At 42.9% G+C, this 13,275-nt stretch overlaps 1 protein-coding gene across 2 annotated transcripts in view; it reads left to right on the top strand.

Annotated features, from left to right (window-relative positions):
- The window catches only part of DGCR8 (DGCR8 microprocessor complex subunit), a 690,818-nt gene extending 679,119 nt beyond the window's left edge, over positions 1-11,699 (top strand). For both annotated transcript variants that reach the window (XM_069620020.1, XM_069620021.1), the window contains exon 14: positions 7,290-11,699. In XM_069620020.1, coding sequence (XP_069476121.1) covers positions 7,290-7,373 — 84 coding nt within the window. In that variant the 3' untranslated portion in view covers positions 7,374-11,699. The remainder of the gene's footprint in view (positions 1-7,289) is intronic.
- The last annotated feature ends 1,576 nt before the right edge of the window (positions 11,700-13,275 follow it).

The following is a 13,275-nucleotide window of genomic DNA, read 5'->3' as shown; positions in this document are numbered from 1 at the left end:
GCCCTCGACAGAGGCCTTCGAGAGACATCGACCTGACGCCATCGATGCAGGCTCCCTCTACTGAAAACGTTTCTGAACTGCACAGCTGTGGACATGTCAAAGATGTGGGATACGTTGGAGGAACATCCAATTGAAAGAACGTTACCAATTGGTAAGTAACTTGTTCTTCTCCTTGCAAGTGGTGTGCTGGGCCTTTTTCCCTAGTGGGTTGCATTTGTTCTGGTGTGAGCATTGAGGGGCTTCTCTACACATTACACACCCTACCTTACTGAGGCTCCCTTTAAAATGCACCTTGATCATAAGCCCTTAAAATGGCTCATGAAAACAAAAGGGGACACCCCAAACTACTCTGGTGGATTATCAGGATTGGGCTGTCTCTCCATTCCTAGATTTGTGGATGGCGGTCTCCTGTGACTAAAGTTGTAATCTGTGACTCAGTGAGTCCCCTGACCTTCCCCATCCCTTCTTACTTTCCAAATCTTTACTGCAGTGAGTTCTCATTCCAGGACATCATTGGCACTGAAAACTGTTTCGAGGGGATTGGGTCCTCTGACGTATTCCATATCTATGACAGGTAATGTCCACACCTGTGCTGCTTCGGAAAATCTTTGGCGAATGTGGCGATGAGGTCGATGCGCCGTCCCCGAGGACCTCCTCCGAGGGCCAACGTCACCCGATGTGATAAGTAGGACGCACGACGCCCATAGCCGCAGTTCCGTTTTTTCTGCGAACGTGTTCGCTTCGTGAATCTCGGTACGCCTCGACTCGTTGGAGTTGCTGTTTTCTATTCTCGGTTCGTTGAACCTGTTCGGTTTGTTGTGAAGACCTGTTCGTGGCGATGTCTTTCTCGTCTTCAACCCCGCGTCCGGGCTTCAAGAACTGCAGGGACTGTGGGTCCAAGATGTCGGTCAGAAAACTGTTTCTCCCTAAAACCAAAATGTCAGGGTCCCCCCAAGTGCTGTATAGTCGTATTCCCAAAGTAGGGTGCCCTACTCGGCTCCTTAATTAACTATGTAGATGGTAGTAGCTCTTTGTTATTTTAGAAGGCTGCAAGCTGCCACTTCTGTTTTGTTATCCGAGAACAAAGGCATGTTCCCTGCAGGTCCCCGTTTAAATGGTGACCTTGGATTAAGCAGTCTAGCGAGACTGTTTAACTGGTAATCATGGAAACAAGTATGTGCCATATATTGTCATGTCCTTTCTTAGACTGAGTTGACAGCATTGAGTAGCCATGACCAGATGAGGCGGGATGCGTGACTTGGTGTCTGGAAGACCATGTTTAATCCACATCCTTAGTGTTTGCCTATGAAAGTTTGAATGTGGTGATCATAACTATTGGTTGCCAAATGTTTGGTGGTGTTCCTGATTGGAGGCTGAATATACAACCAGCACCCCAAGATCCTTAGAATAATAGGTATATGTGTGCCATAACATTATAAAATGCTGAGACTTTAACAAAGCCACTGGAGCAACTTCACTCTTAAGGAACACCAAGTGGCTGCTCCTGAGCGCTGAAATCAGACAGTGAAGTACTGATGAGGCTTGCGCTCTATAAGCCTCGCTCAAGTCTAGCGGGAACCATACAGGTTCTCCCTTCCCTTGACTTTGTGTACACAGCGTAACCCACATTTCGGGACTCTGGTCCCCGTGGAATACCTTTTAGTAGCCACCTTACTGACTTGCTGTGTGCCTGGATTGCAGACATCATATTCCCGGCTTCTGAGCTGCTGAACCCACTGCCTGCACTGCTTTTATAACTAAATATTCAGTATCACCTAAGGAAGTATCTACAGTAATCCCCAGGAGCATGTGGTTCTTTGTTCAGTCTGGCAACATTGTCCAGGGTCCATGTGCCATCTGCTTTAGCCACAACTTGTGGCATGTGCACCCTACACTTTCCCAGATGGACCACAACTTTAAATAGCTCCTTTTTCCTCCAGTCAGATGCTTGCGATTGTGATTAGTCAGCTTGAACGGCATTACACCCATAGGAAACCAATACCAATAGGCGCAAGAGAAGCATCACTGCTACTTGTGCTAACTGTTTATCCTGTTCACTCTGGGTTTTGTCTGTCCTAAAACTCCTATCCAAAAACACTGCTGACCCTATTTCTGAGTATTTTCCAGAACGTTTTGCGGCTGTTACTGCACTAGAAAAGACTACCCTAAAAGCTGCACACCTGTAAGAAACCGCACTTCCCTTTTTGCTCAAGTTATGCAGAGTATCTTGACACACATCTATTTTAAACATTTCCTTATTGTGTTCTTGCATGTTAGCCATTGTCGTTTCTCCACCCTCACTCCTCTTTGAGGTATAGCATTGAATACCCAATGGAAAATCAGGCCTACACAGAGAAGCCCTGCAACTTGGGTGTCGATGGATCGTCCCAATTCACCAAAGGAACCTTGTAGTTATAATGGATGCACCAACATTTGCGAAGTTGCCTAATGTTTTAAGCCTTATGGACCAGTAAAAATGCTAGTCTCACTGGTCATAAATTTTAGTCCTCCAGTTACTTTCACTAATTATTTTGCATGAATTAAGGGACAATTTATTCCATGCTCGAGCACAAACCTTTAAAAAAATGCAAGCCTGCCCACCAGGGATTTTGACTTGTTGACTCCAGGAACGTTCAGTTTCAGTTATACCACTTACTCAGGGCAATAGTATGTGCTGTATCACAATGCATTCTTTGTTTGATTCAGACCATACACACATTTTTCTTCCTTGCTTCGTGCCGTTACGTGCATCACAATGATGATCAATTTGGAGGTGTGACAGACACTCCAGCGTCTTGATGTGTGTGGCTCGTTGTGTAGTGAACTATGTAAATAACAGTTCTCTGCTTCTAAATTTACATTCTAAATGCATTTACATTCTAAACATCATTGGGTGCTTGGGTGCCTACTGTTAATTTCCATGTATAAGACATCTTACATGTAGGTCTGAGTCAATAATGTGAGAATAGGAATGAAACCCAGAATCAGATTGATGTGACCACTGACATATGGCAATGTGAATCAGATTTAAGAATGAGGGGTTGGTTGCAGAGATTGTGACAGCAGATGTGAGTCAACCAAAGGATAAACTGATTGTAAGGTCAAGCAGAAATAATACGGCACACTAAGGATTGGCCAGCCATCTTGGAGCTAAATTGGGCCAAATGGGAAAGGTGCAACGAAGCTCATGTGAAATGCATCTGCCAAGTGTATAATGGATGCTAAGGGAGCTCGAGTCAGCAGTCCTACATGCATCCTGATGTGAGATTGTGATAGCCCAAAAAGACCTTTGATGTGTTTTTTTTCTTTTTTTTAATGGATATAGGGAACCTGAATGAGAAACGAATTAGATTTATTACCTGAAGGGTAAAGATTGAATTGAAACTGCAGGTTGTGAACCATGAAATAGGAACTATGCATACGTGGAAACGAAATCTGGGCTCAACAGATGAAATTTCACTTGGGGGCTGGGGAAACAACTGTCTTGGACAGATTAGGGCAGACATAACAAGTTTAGTCGTTGCTTCAGCTGATACAGGTTAGGTTGTGGACCATTAGCAAATGAAGGGGTAAAAAGGTATGCCAGAGTTAATAACCATAGAAGTGCAACCCAATCTCATTTGAAGAAATAATAGAAACAGGTGAGGTGAAATGTTAAATGACCTAAAACAAATTTAGCAGGAAAGTGCCCTAAAAGACAATGGAACCATCCCAAAGCACAGAATAGCATTAAGTTAAGTGCAATGAAGACCAGGACAAAACACGGCCCAGGGTTCTGTAGATACAGAATGATCCCCTTTGTCAAAAGCATCGCAATCCAAGAAAATCGAGATGCAGGACAAGTTAGAACGGCAAGTTGTGTATTTGTATTTTATTTATTTGTAGCGTGCACCAGGCCCCTGGGCATCCGGGCGCGAACTTAGAGGACAAAGTTACAAAGTGACATCATATACAGGAAGAGCATAAATGTACATAGGTACAAAAGCTGTGTATATAAAATATACTATAAACATAATTACAGAAAGGAGTGGAATATGCAATCAAGCATGTGCTTACAATGAAAGCATAAAAATATACATCATATACAGCAGAGTGAAGGCTTGGTCACTCTGAGCGAAGTGTCAGGACCAGACAGTAGTGAGTAGGTTGGCAAGTAGTGGAGCATAGTCAGGCACAAAGTACTGCATAGTCAGTCACTTAGGCAGTTTATCAAGGGACAAATTAAGCGAAGCACAGTTTCAGTAGGAGCAGAAGACTCTGGGTGGCTGCTACAAGCAGAGGCTGAGTCAGATTTGAGCATAGAGCCAAGATTTTGTTTTCTGTTTGAAGGAGTTGAATGAGGGCTCGGATCTGATGTTGGACGGAAGAGTGTGCCAAAGCTTAGTAGCCCGAGCAGGGAAACTCATGCCCCCAGCCTTTTGAAGTTTAAATCTCGGCAGAGATAGGCTGTGTCTGAGCAGTTCTTTGGGGTTGTGAGGAGGTGTGGAGAGAGAGGCGGTTGGATAGGTAGGGTGGGGCCTTGTTAGTCAAACATTTATGAGTGAGGGCAAGTGTTTTCAACGATATTCTCTGACAGGGAGCCAGTGCAGGTTAGTCCTGACCTCGGAGATATGTTGGTTTCTTGGAATATTTAACGCCGCTCTGATGGCGTTATTCTGAGTAATTTGTTGAGGTTAGCCTGGCTAGTCCCCAGATAGAGGGCACTACAGTAGTCTATTTTGGACATGATGAGCGTTCTAGCTAGAGTGATGCTATTAGGGGTAGTCAGAAAAAGTCTGCAGGCTGCAATGAGTTTGCAGGTATATGCAGACGCTGATATGACTGCATTGGTTTGTTTTGTCAATGACCAGGTAGAGTCAAGATAGATACCCAAAGTTTTAGTGTCCTTGGACATCTTAATGACGTTGCTATCAATGATGAATGACTGATGGGAGTGATCTAATTTGTTAAGCCATTGAAAGGAGCCCAAGATGAGGAGCTCCGTCTTATCATCATTGAGGCAAAGTTTGTGTTGGGCCATCCAAGCCTGGATTACCAGATATACTTCATTCAGTGCCTTGGTGTCCGCAGTGTGGTAACCAGTGATGGGGATGAGTATCTGGGTGTCATCAGCATAATTGGTGTAGGAGACACCCAGATAATCCAGAACATCAAAGGGAGGTTTGGTAAACGCATTGTAAAGTGCAGGTGACACGCACGAACCTTGGGTGACCCCACATTGGATGGGGGCAGGGTCGGCAGCTGCTGAAGGGGAGAATACCCTCATGTGTGTGGCAATAGCTTTTAGGGCTGAGAGCATCGCTTGGTTGTACGCGTCTGCTAGGATTGTGGGATCAGAGCAGGAGTGTGTAATCTTGTTAAGGGAGGGGAGTAAGCGAGGGAGTAGTTTCTCTTTAGCTATGTCCCTTTTGTTTCTAGTAGGGAGGGCCGGGGCCATAGTTGGTAGGGGGTGAGTGGCTGCTTCAATATTAAAGGTGATGATCTGGTGGTCAGACCATAAGCAAGGTGCATTGGAAAGTACCTTGATGTTACAATTGGTGTCAGCTAGCCAATCAAGTGTCCTTCCTTTACTGTGGGTAGCTTCTTGGATGTGCTGAGTGAATCCGTAGTCAGTTAGGGTATTAGCAAGGTCAATGGCGGAAGGGTCCTTAGGGTCACGGAATCCCAAATTAAGGTCGCCCAAGAGAATGATTTGCGAGCTAATTTTAGATTTATCTAGTAGCACGGTAGAAATCTCATCCGCAAAGCAAGAGGCTGGGCCAGGTGGTCTGTAAATAAGGTGTATGGTGGTTGTTTGGTTAGGGGTTAGAGGAAGCTTGACTGAGTAATTCTGCAGACTCCATATTGACATTGGGGACCACTTTTAGGCCAAGTGAGTTTTTATGGATGAAGGCAACTCCACCCCCTCTGGATTGAGCAGTGTTACGATCACCGCGTAATACTGTAATCTGGAGGTATGGCTAGAGATAGTGTGTGTCCAGATGCTGCATGTAACCCGGTCTCAGAAATAGCAATAAAGTCAAGCTTTTGGGTCGTGATGAGGTCAGCAATATCAAGTGCGTGGGCTATGACTGATCTGGCGTTGATAAGTGCGCCCTTGATCTGTGCAGCTTCGGCTACTGGGGCTACAGTTTTGGGGTTGTTGATTGTGATTGGTAATGGGGCTAAGACTAGGGGAAGGGAGTTTAGGCCTGGTGCGAGTAAACGTCTTAGTGCGGCTGTGCACATGAGAGAACCTAGATCCTAATCTCTTATTTCTAATGTGGAGGGCGCAAGGTTGGTTAGGTGTAGGTTTCTTTGTGAATTGTTCCAGCCAGAGGGCAGGGGCATCAAGGTACGGGTTTGTGGAAGCATCGTTATGATTATGCTCATTGGACACTATCAAGTGGCAACCCATAGTGTGGCGAAGAGGTGGCAGTAGCTGGTGGTGTGTGGGTATACAGGTACCACAATAGGTAAGGGAGCACAATAAAGGTAGGCTGGTGATGCCTGAATGCGCAACCTGACCGAGATGGGCAGTAGTAAGAGCAATAGGTGGACGTGGATTAGAGAGATGCAAGAGAACATGATATATAGAGGTTGTAGTGCATTAAGTACTACAAATGAGCCAGATGAGAGCATGCATGTGGTTCAACCACTTGGTGGTACTAAGGCAGAAACAGGTGTGCACCAGGATAAGAGCCTATGAGGCACCAATAGGGTCAAAAGGGATCTGTATGGTATATGGGCACACATTAGCCAAAAACAATCAGAATGAAATTAGGAGTAAGCACAATTTTTTGACTGAAACCCGTTGTGGAATAGAGTTTCTGGGTTTTTTCTACAATGGAAGCTAGACCGTGTGCAGGACCAAAGTAATTTGCCATTTTAAGGGTAAAGTAATTGCACTATATAGAGAGGTCATGGAAAGTATAGTTTGTTCCTTTCTAGAAGATCTGTTTTGCCCTCCCATGATGCAGTAAAATGGGAAGACTGTTAAGGCATCTGCAACTTGTTGAAGGTACTAGTCGCGCTCCCTTAATCACACTTTAATTTCAAAACTCTCTATGCTTTCAGAAAGCATCAACAAGTCTGAGCTACTGTATCAGTGTTTTTAGATTATACTCTATTTGATTTGAAGTTATGCCTTTTCTTGATTCTGTGAGCATTTCTACTGTTCTTCATGGCAAAATGACAGCTGATTACCTCCTAGTATGGCTGTGTCAGCCTGGTGGCTTTCTGAACTTTAGTTAGGAGGAACTTATTTTGAGTGTTGACAATGTAGATTCATGGCTCGTTTTCTGTTTCAGGCGGAGACTATGAAGAGACCCAAGATGACCATTGTACAGTCTGCCCAGCCAGGAAATGAGCCATTCTGTACGGTTGATGTGTGACCGGAAAACTCTGAGAAGCAATAGACTACTGGCAAATGCTAACTTTGATGACTTCATCTCGGCTGCTTCACATGTACATCTGTGCAGCATTGTCAGGGCACTATTACTGCAAGCATGAGTAAAGTACCTTTGATCAAGCCTGGACAAGCAAGATGTGAGCAGGGGCACATTAGGCAAGTAGGCGAGATGAGCAGGTTGAAATTAAAGAAGCACTTTTTCCTCAAAACTGCCTCAGTGCCAAGTGCTAGGCCGTACGTCTGTTTGGAATTTACAGGATTGGATTCAGCAGATCTTTGTTAGAAGTACATAAAGTAAACTTAGAAGAAAAGTAATTTTAAAAGGAAACCTTGGTTGCATTTTTCACATGCAGCGGGGTATGCACTGAAAAAACTCCTAACCACTGCTGTGTGCAACATTAATTATGCCTATGCTCATGGTTAGGCCATCTACGCTGGAGTTTTATTGATACATGTAAAAATGTGCTTTAATCATAATATGCAGATATATTGTTTTACTTGAAATATCATGCACACAAAACCTAGCAGCACTTAACTGTTTGCTTGTGACATGTTCACTTATTTGGTGCTCTGGTTCACCTTGTTGGCACTGGTTATTCCCATTAATTAAAAGGAGCGAAATGTACTGATCAATATTTAAAGATGGGACGTGGTGTCTTGTGATCATGCTGAAACGGGAGAGCCTGTTTTCTTCTGTAGCTTTCCAAAGAGGCGGTTTTGTTCATGTGTGACCTCATATTAACAAATGTCCGTTCTTTCTATAAACTCCCATTGGGCAGCTTACAAACCAAACTAAAACTGCTGAAGTAAAATACAGGTAAACATTGTATGAGAAGATTACTCCCAACAATTTAAAAGACTGTGTTGATTGTTAGAAATTCGTGTTAAGCAGTGGTACTTAGCACCAGAAACCGCCATTATTGTATCGGACGCCTGTAGGCCTCTATTCGTTGTTGCCGCCATTGGACCATGTTTTCACAAACACAATGAGGGATTGATTTTTGGAAGAGCTTCACATGTTGCGTCTGCATTTGATACCAATGACTGATCTTTTCTGAAGCCAAAAAAGTGACTGTGGTTAACCGTATAATAGTCCGTGTGGATCTGCAGCATTTTGTTGCTTTCCAAGCTTAAAACCTTGCACTTTGTAGTATTGCAGGTGTGTTTCCCCTTTGTGCTCATTAGACTGTCGGCCTTCTTTCTTCACTGTGACGAGGTCTGTATTTGGAATATGACCCCTCAGATAAAACACCAGTCATATTTTAGAAGCTGAAAACATGTCATTTGTAGATGAGTCAGTACTTTTTTTCTATCTACAGATGCCATCCCAAGGTGTGGTGTGTTTTAGCTTGAACGGCAGGTCGAGCGTGGTTTGGTTAGAGCTGCGTGGAATGTATGGAACATATTCAGTATTTGGGAAGAGCAAAGGGGTGGAGTTAAAACTGAACCCTGCCTGCGGCTGTGGGTTAGACCATCGGAAACAGTGTGCACTGTGCAACGCTCAGATCTTTAATTGAAAATGTTCATAAATTGTCTTCGGTGTAGTGAAGGACACAATCTATTAATAACCCTGCACCCTGAGCGTTATTTGGATATATATGTACTATGTACACTGAGCGAAAGGTCAGGTATGCAGAGTAGTACTACTGTCATACTGATATTCTAAACCATCTCAACGGTGTAGTTTATCAGCACTATTTTATCGCTGCCAATTATGCCAATGCGCCGCCTCCTCAACAAGTAATAAATCAATTCTTCTGCTTGATGAAATGCAACCTAAATCTGTTTTTTCAGATGAGAGGTTGGTCGCACAGATTTCTAGACTCGTGCTAATAGTCTGTGTAGAATGTCTTTAATAGCGCTGCTTTGCTGACTCTCTGCTTTTGCCTGTTGAACAGCCTTTTCCATCTTTTGGAGTGAATGGTAATGTAGTGGCATGGGTTACCAAATATTTGACCAACAAAATAATATTTGGAAGAAATATTGCGAAGGAAAGCACAGCCTTTAAAGCCCTGAATGCTGCACTTTCTCTACAGTGACTAGTGTCAAGGGTCCCGGAGAGGGATAAACTGACACCTGGGTGGTAGTGATGTTCAGATCTACTGTCCTGTCTATTGCCTGCACTGCAGACTGAGCACGTTTGCCAACTATGCTTCTCCCCAACACCCCTCCCTGATAGAACATTTATCTCATTTTAGTACGTGTTTTCAGTGCTTAGCACAATTTCTGTATGAGTTGTTGTAGCTCAGATGCACTGTGTTCTCGGTTCTTCAGTCCCTCAGCTGTGGAATTTTATAACTCGACAGTCGCTTTAAAGCAAGTATGTTATGTTGGTTTAAAAATAAGTCTGTAAATATTTTATTTTAATGGCACCACACCTTCAGTCCCACAGTTGGCACATCTTCCCAGGGGTGGCTAAAAGAGCAGGTGCGTTAGCACTTTAAGATGGAGCATAAGCTCAAACGCAGGAGTGGGAGTTCTGCCTTCTTCTGTCCCACCCCTATTTTCCCAGTTTTGTATTGAAAGCTTTTTCATTTTTTGTGCAGTGAGGCATCGTGTGTCACTTGCATACCACCTGTAGCAGACAATGTTTAGTTTTCCTTTTGAAGCTTGATACATTTTTATATTCCCAAAAATAATTTACATGGATTTTCCTCGCTCCGTCGATACATCACCTGTTTCACAAACTATACTACTCATTACAAATCCTGCGCTCCACGTTCACAGATCAAAAGGCTGTTTTTTTTGTGTACATTTTGGATTCTGTTTCCTGGATTAAACATCTCCAGCACTACTGCTTTCAGAGAGAACTACTAAATCACTCTGCTTGGATTTCCTGTTGATTTATATGTAGATGTTACTATTTTTGCTAATTGGTCAAGTCTTTATGTAGTAAACTGCTGTGGAGATCGCACGCTCTGCTTCTCTGGCATTTTCATAGAATGTCTTTTATGTATGTTGCGTTTACAGATGCATCTTTCGAGAGAGAAAAGCATATTTTAAATTCCATGCAAAAGACTGTGGGATTTCTCACTGTTAAGGAAGGAAGTTAGCCCATTTTTGATTGCTGAATGAAAATTGAGCACGAATCCCTTATTACGGTTGACTCTATTTCCGCAATATGCCTTAAAGCACTGCAAGATTGGTGAGAGGTGGGAATAATCTCCCGCTATTTACTCTATTTCACCAAGTGCTGCCACAGGAATAGTTTAAGAGTAACCTGCCATTTTCAGATGAGGCCGTTTTCAGCCACTGGAAATGGAGATGCTCTGAACTTGACTGCCGCCGCAAAGAAGTCCAGAATAACACAAACCGTGCAGTGCATTAACTGCGGGAACTAACTGCTGTTTGTTAGTTTAAGTAGTGTATTTTTTGTTTAAGGTTTAAAGTACCTGTCTTGTGTGTTTCCCGCAAAGGATCACTGGCTGTTGTGGATGAGAGCTGCTGACTGTTGCCTTGGCTCTGGCTGTTGCATGAACACTTTCACTGTCTGTGAGTGTTGCTTTCAATCTATCCATGTGGTTGTTGGGTTGATATGTGAGTGAGCAAGTGTCAAGTGGAGCCCTGCATTTGTCTTACACGTGCAAAGTGAAATTGGTGAGCAGCTTTGCAACAGATCTTCTCGCAAGTGGATCTCCATACTTTAAGTGCAAATGCATCCAAGGCTAGTTCGAGTTTCTTGATTATGTGTATGTATTTTGACAAATGAGTCGTTATTGACTGATAGTACTACATTATTGATCTTTCTGAACGTCTTATTGTAGCTGCTTAAGCCCCTGTTAGGTTTAAGTATGTATTTATTAAATGAATATGAACTGAAGGTGAATTCTGAGTCTACGAATACCCGACTTTGGACCCGAATAACATGTTGCCTTGCTGTCATATGCAAGTCATCGCACACTTTCCTTGCTGTAATTGTGAGCTTCGTTTTCTGCACTCACCTGTTGACTCGGATGGGACAGAAGTTTACCATACACATCTGAAAAGTTGACTGACTTTATTGTCCTGTCTTTCCAATCTAAATATTAATTTCTTGTGTTCTAAGCCTGTAATATACTCAGTGAATGTATTGTGATGTATTTGATGAAACCAGGGTGAATAATTGTAATGGCCTACTAGATTTTGTGGTCTGTGTACATTGTTCTGAGACACTTTGGTGGCAGTGCTGCATTAGTTCAAATGTAAATTCAACTTTAACAGTCTGCTTGCTGTATTCTGCACACACATCTATGGTCTGGATACTATTACATGTGTATTTTGTTTTTCAAAGCAATTACTTTTAAGCAATAAAGTTTGATATTACATGAAACTGTTTTGTAAATGTGTCTGAGGAGGGGACCATTGTGTTGGTTAATTGGGATCTGTTGTAACCACACACAACCTTTTTATTTTCGGTAGGTGTATAGATTGGCATATGATTGTGCAAATCTTGTAGTCTCTTAAGTTAGAAGTGTAGATGAACTAAACTACCTCAGTATAAACGTGCCACATCTAAAAGTGCACTGTCGGTAAACATTTAATTTTGTGGCTAGAGTCCCGCACACTGGGGACATTGGCTCTCCTTTTATAGACGGTTTGAAAACCAAGCCTGGGGACTCTCATATTTTTGAAAGGAGTAACCTACTCAGTCCTGTCCCCTTTCCATCAGACTTGTGACAATTCTTCTGCCATCTGGTTTGGCCAATCTAAAATACACAGAGAAATCACAGTTAATGAATTCACTATAACAGAAGGTACGGCTCATTACATTTTGACTTGGAAGACCAGGAGCACAAACAGATTAAGCCTACACCAAAGCACACCAAAAATGCAGGATTGTGTTTTCCCCAACAATACTGAAACACTGCAGGTCTAGGTCATATGAGAAGGCCTGTAAACATTTTAGTGGATTAAATGGTCCATGACAGTGATAGCCTGAGCTAATGGAAATGGTTCTTGAAGTGGCGAGTCTGTAGCTATTCATTAACCCAGGTAACATAACGTGCAGTAAGAAATAAAAGATAAACTGCTCTGTTACCGAGTATTTCCAGCCTGACGCCGGGGAATATTCCTACAGCATGTGATTCTATGAACGATACCAATGCTGGAGAACAGGAGTCATGGGTAAATAACGTATCCCTTACCAAATGTTAATGTTTAAAGGATTACAAACGGGTAGGACCAATCATTGGCCCGCTAAGGCTATGTGCGCTGGATTGAGCTTGGTCTGCAGGTCAATCAATAATTACGCAGGGGGCAGAGTGCCTTCAATGGAGCCGCATGATGAATAACTGGAATGAGACTGTGGAGAATCCCAAAAAAGTGTTTGGAAAGGGCTAGAATAAGCTCAAACGCCCACTGAAGGAATTCCAATGGCAACTTCTGGAGACATGCTACTTCCCAGAAAACGACCAAGTTACAGCAGCATCATGACAGAGACTTAAAGAAAACCCATGAGGGAGATACCCTCAAAATGATACTGCGTCCTTTTACAGGCACAGTCGAGAGCCCCTATTTTGGAGCAGTCACCACTCAATGAAAATCCTCTATCTGCACCATTTGCCTAGGAAGCAGAACATGTCTCTTGACCATCAACGCTGGCAAAAACAGTTGAGACCTTTTGGTCGCAAAGGCTATTATTTCAGCACCAATGAGTCCCAAAAACACAACTTTTGCCTATTTGAAACTGAAAGTCTACTTCTACATTGGATCCGCAAAATAAATCAAATATCTTAATTTTACTCTGAAAATGGGATATTTCAAGGATCAGGTTACTACTACACCAGTTTAAAAGCCACATCGCAGATTCTGTCTCTAGTAGGATTTTCAAAACCCATGTCATAAGCTGCACAACACAGTTCTTTTATTGTGGTCTAATGTAAGTGGGATACATATATGAAGGCAAT

Source organism: Ambystoma mexicanum, chromosome 10 (assembly GCF_040938575.1).
Source record: "Ambystoma mexicanum isolate Mex_15411 chromosome 10, UKY_AmexF1_1, whole genome shotgun sequence".
NCBI lineage: Eukaryota > Metazoa > Chordata > Amphibia > Caudata > Ambystomatidae > Ambystoma > Ambystoma mexicanum.
The sequence above is the reverse complement of the archived record's forward strand: the minus strand, read 5'-3'. Positions and strand labels throughout refer to the sequence as shown.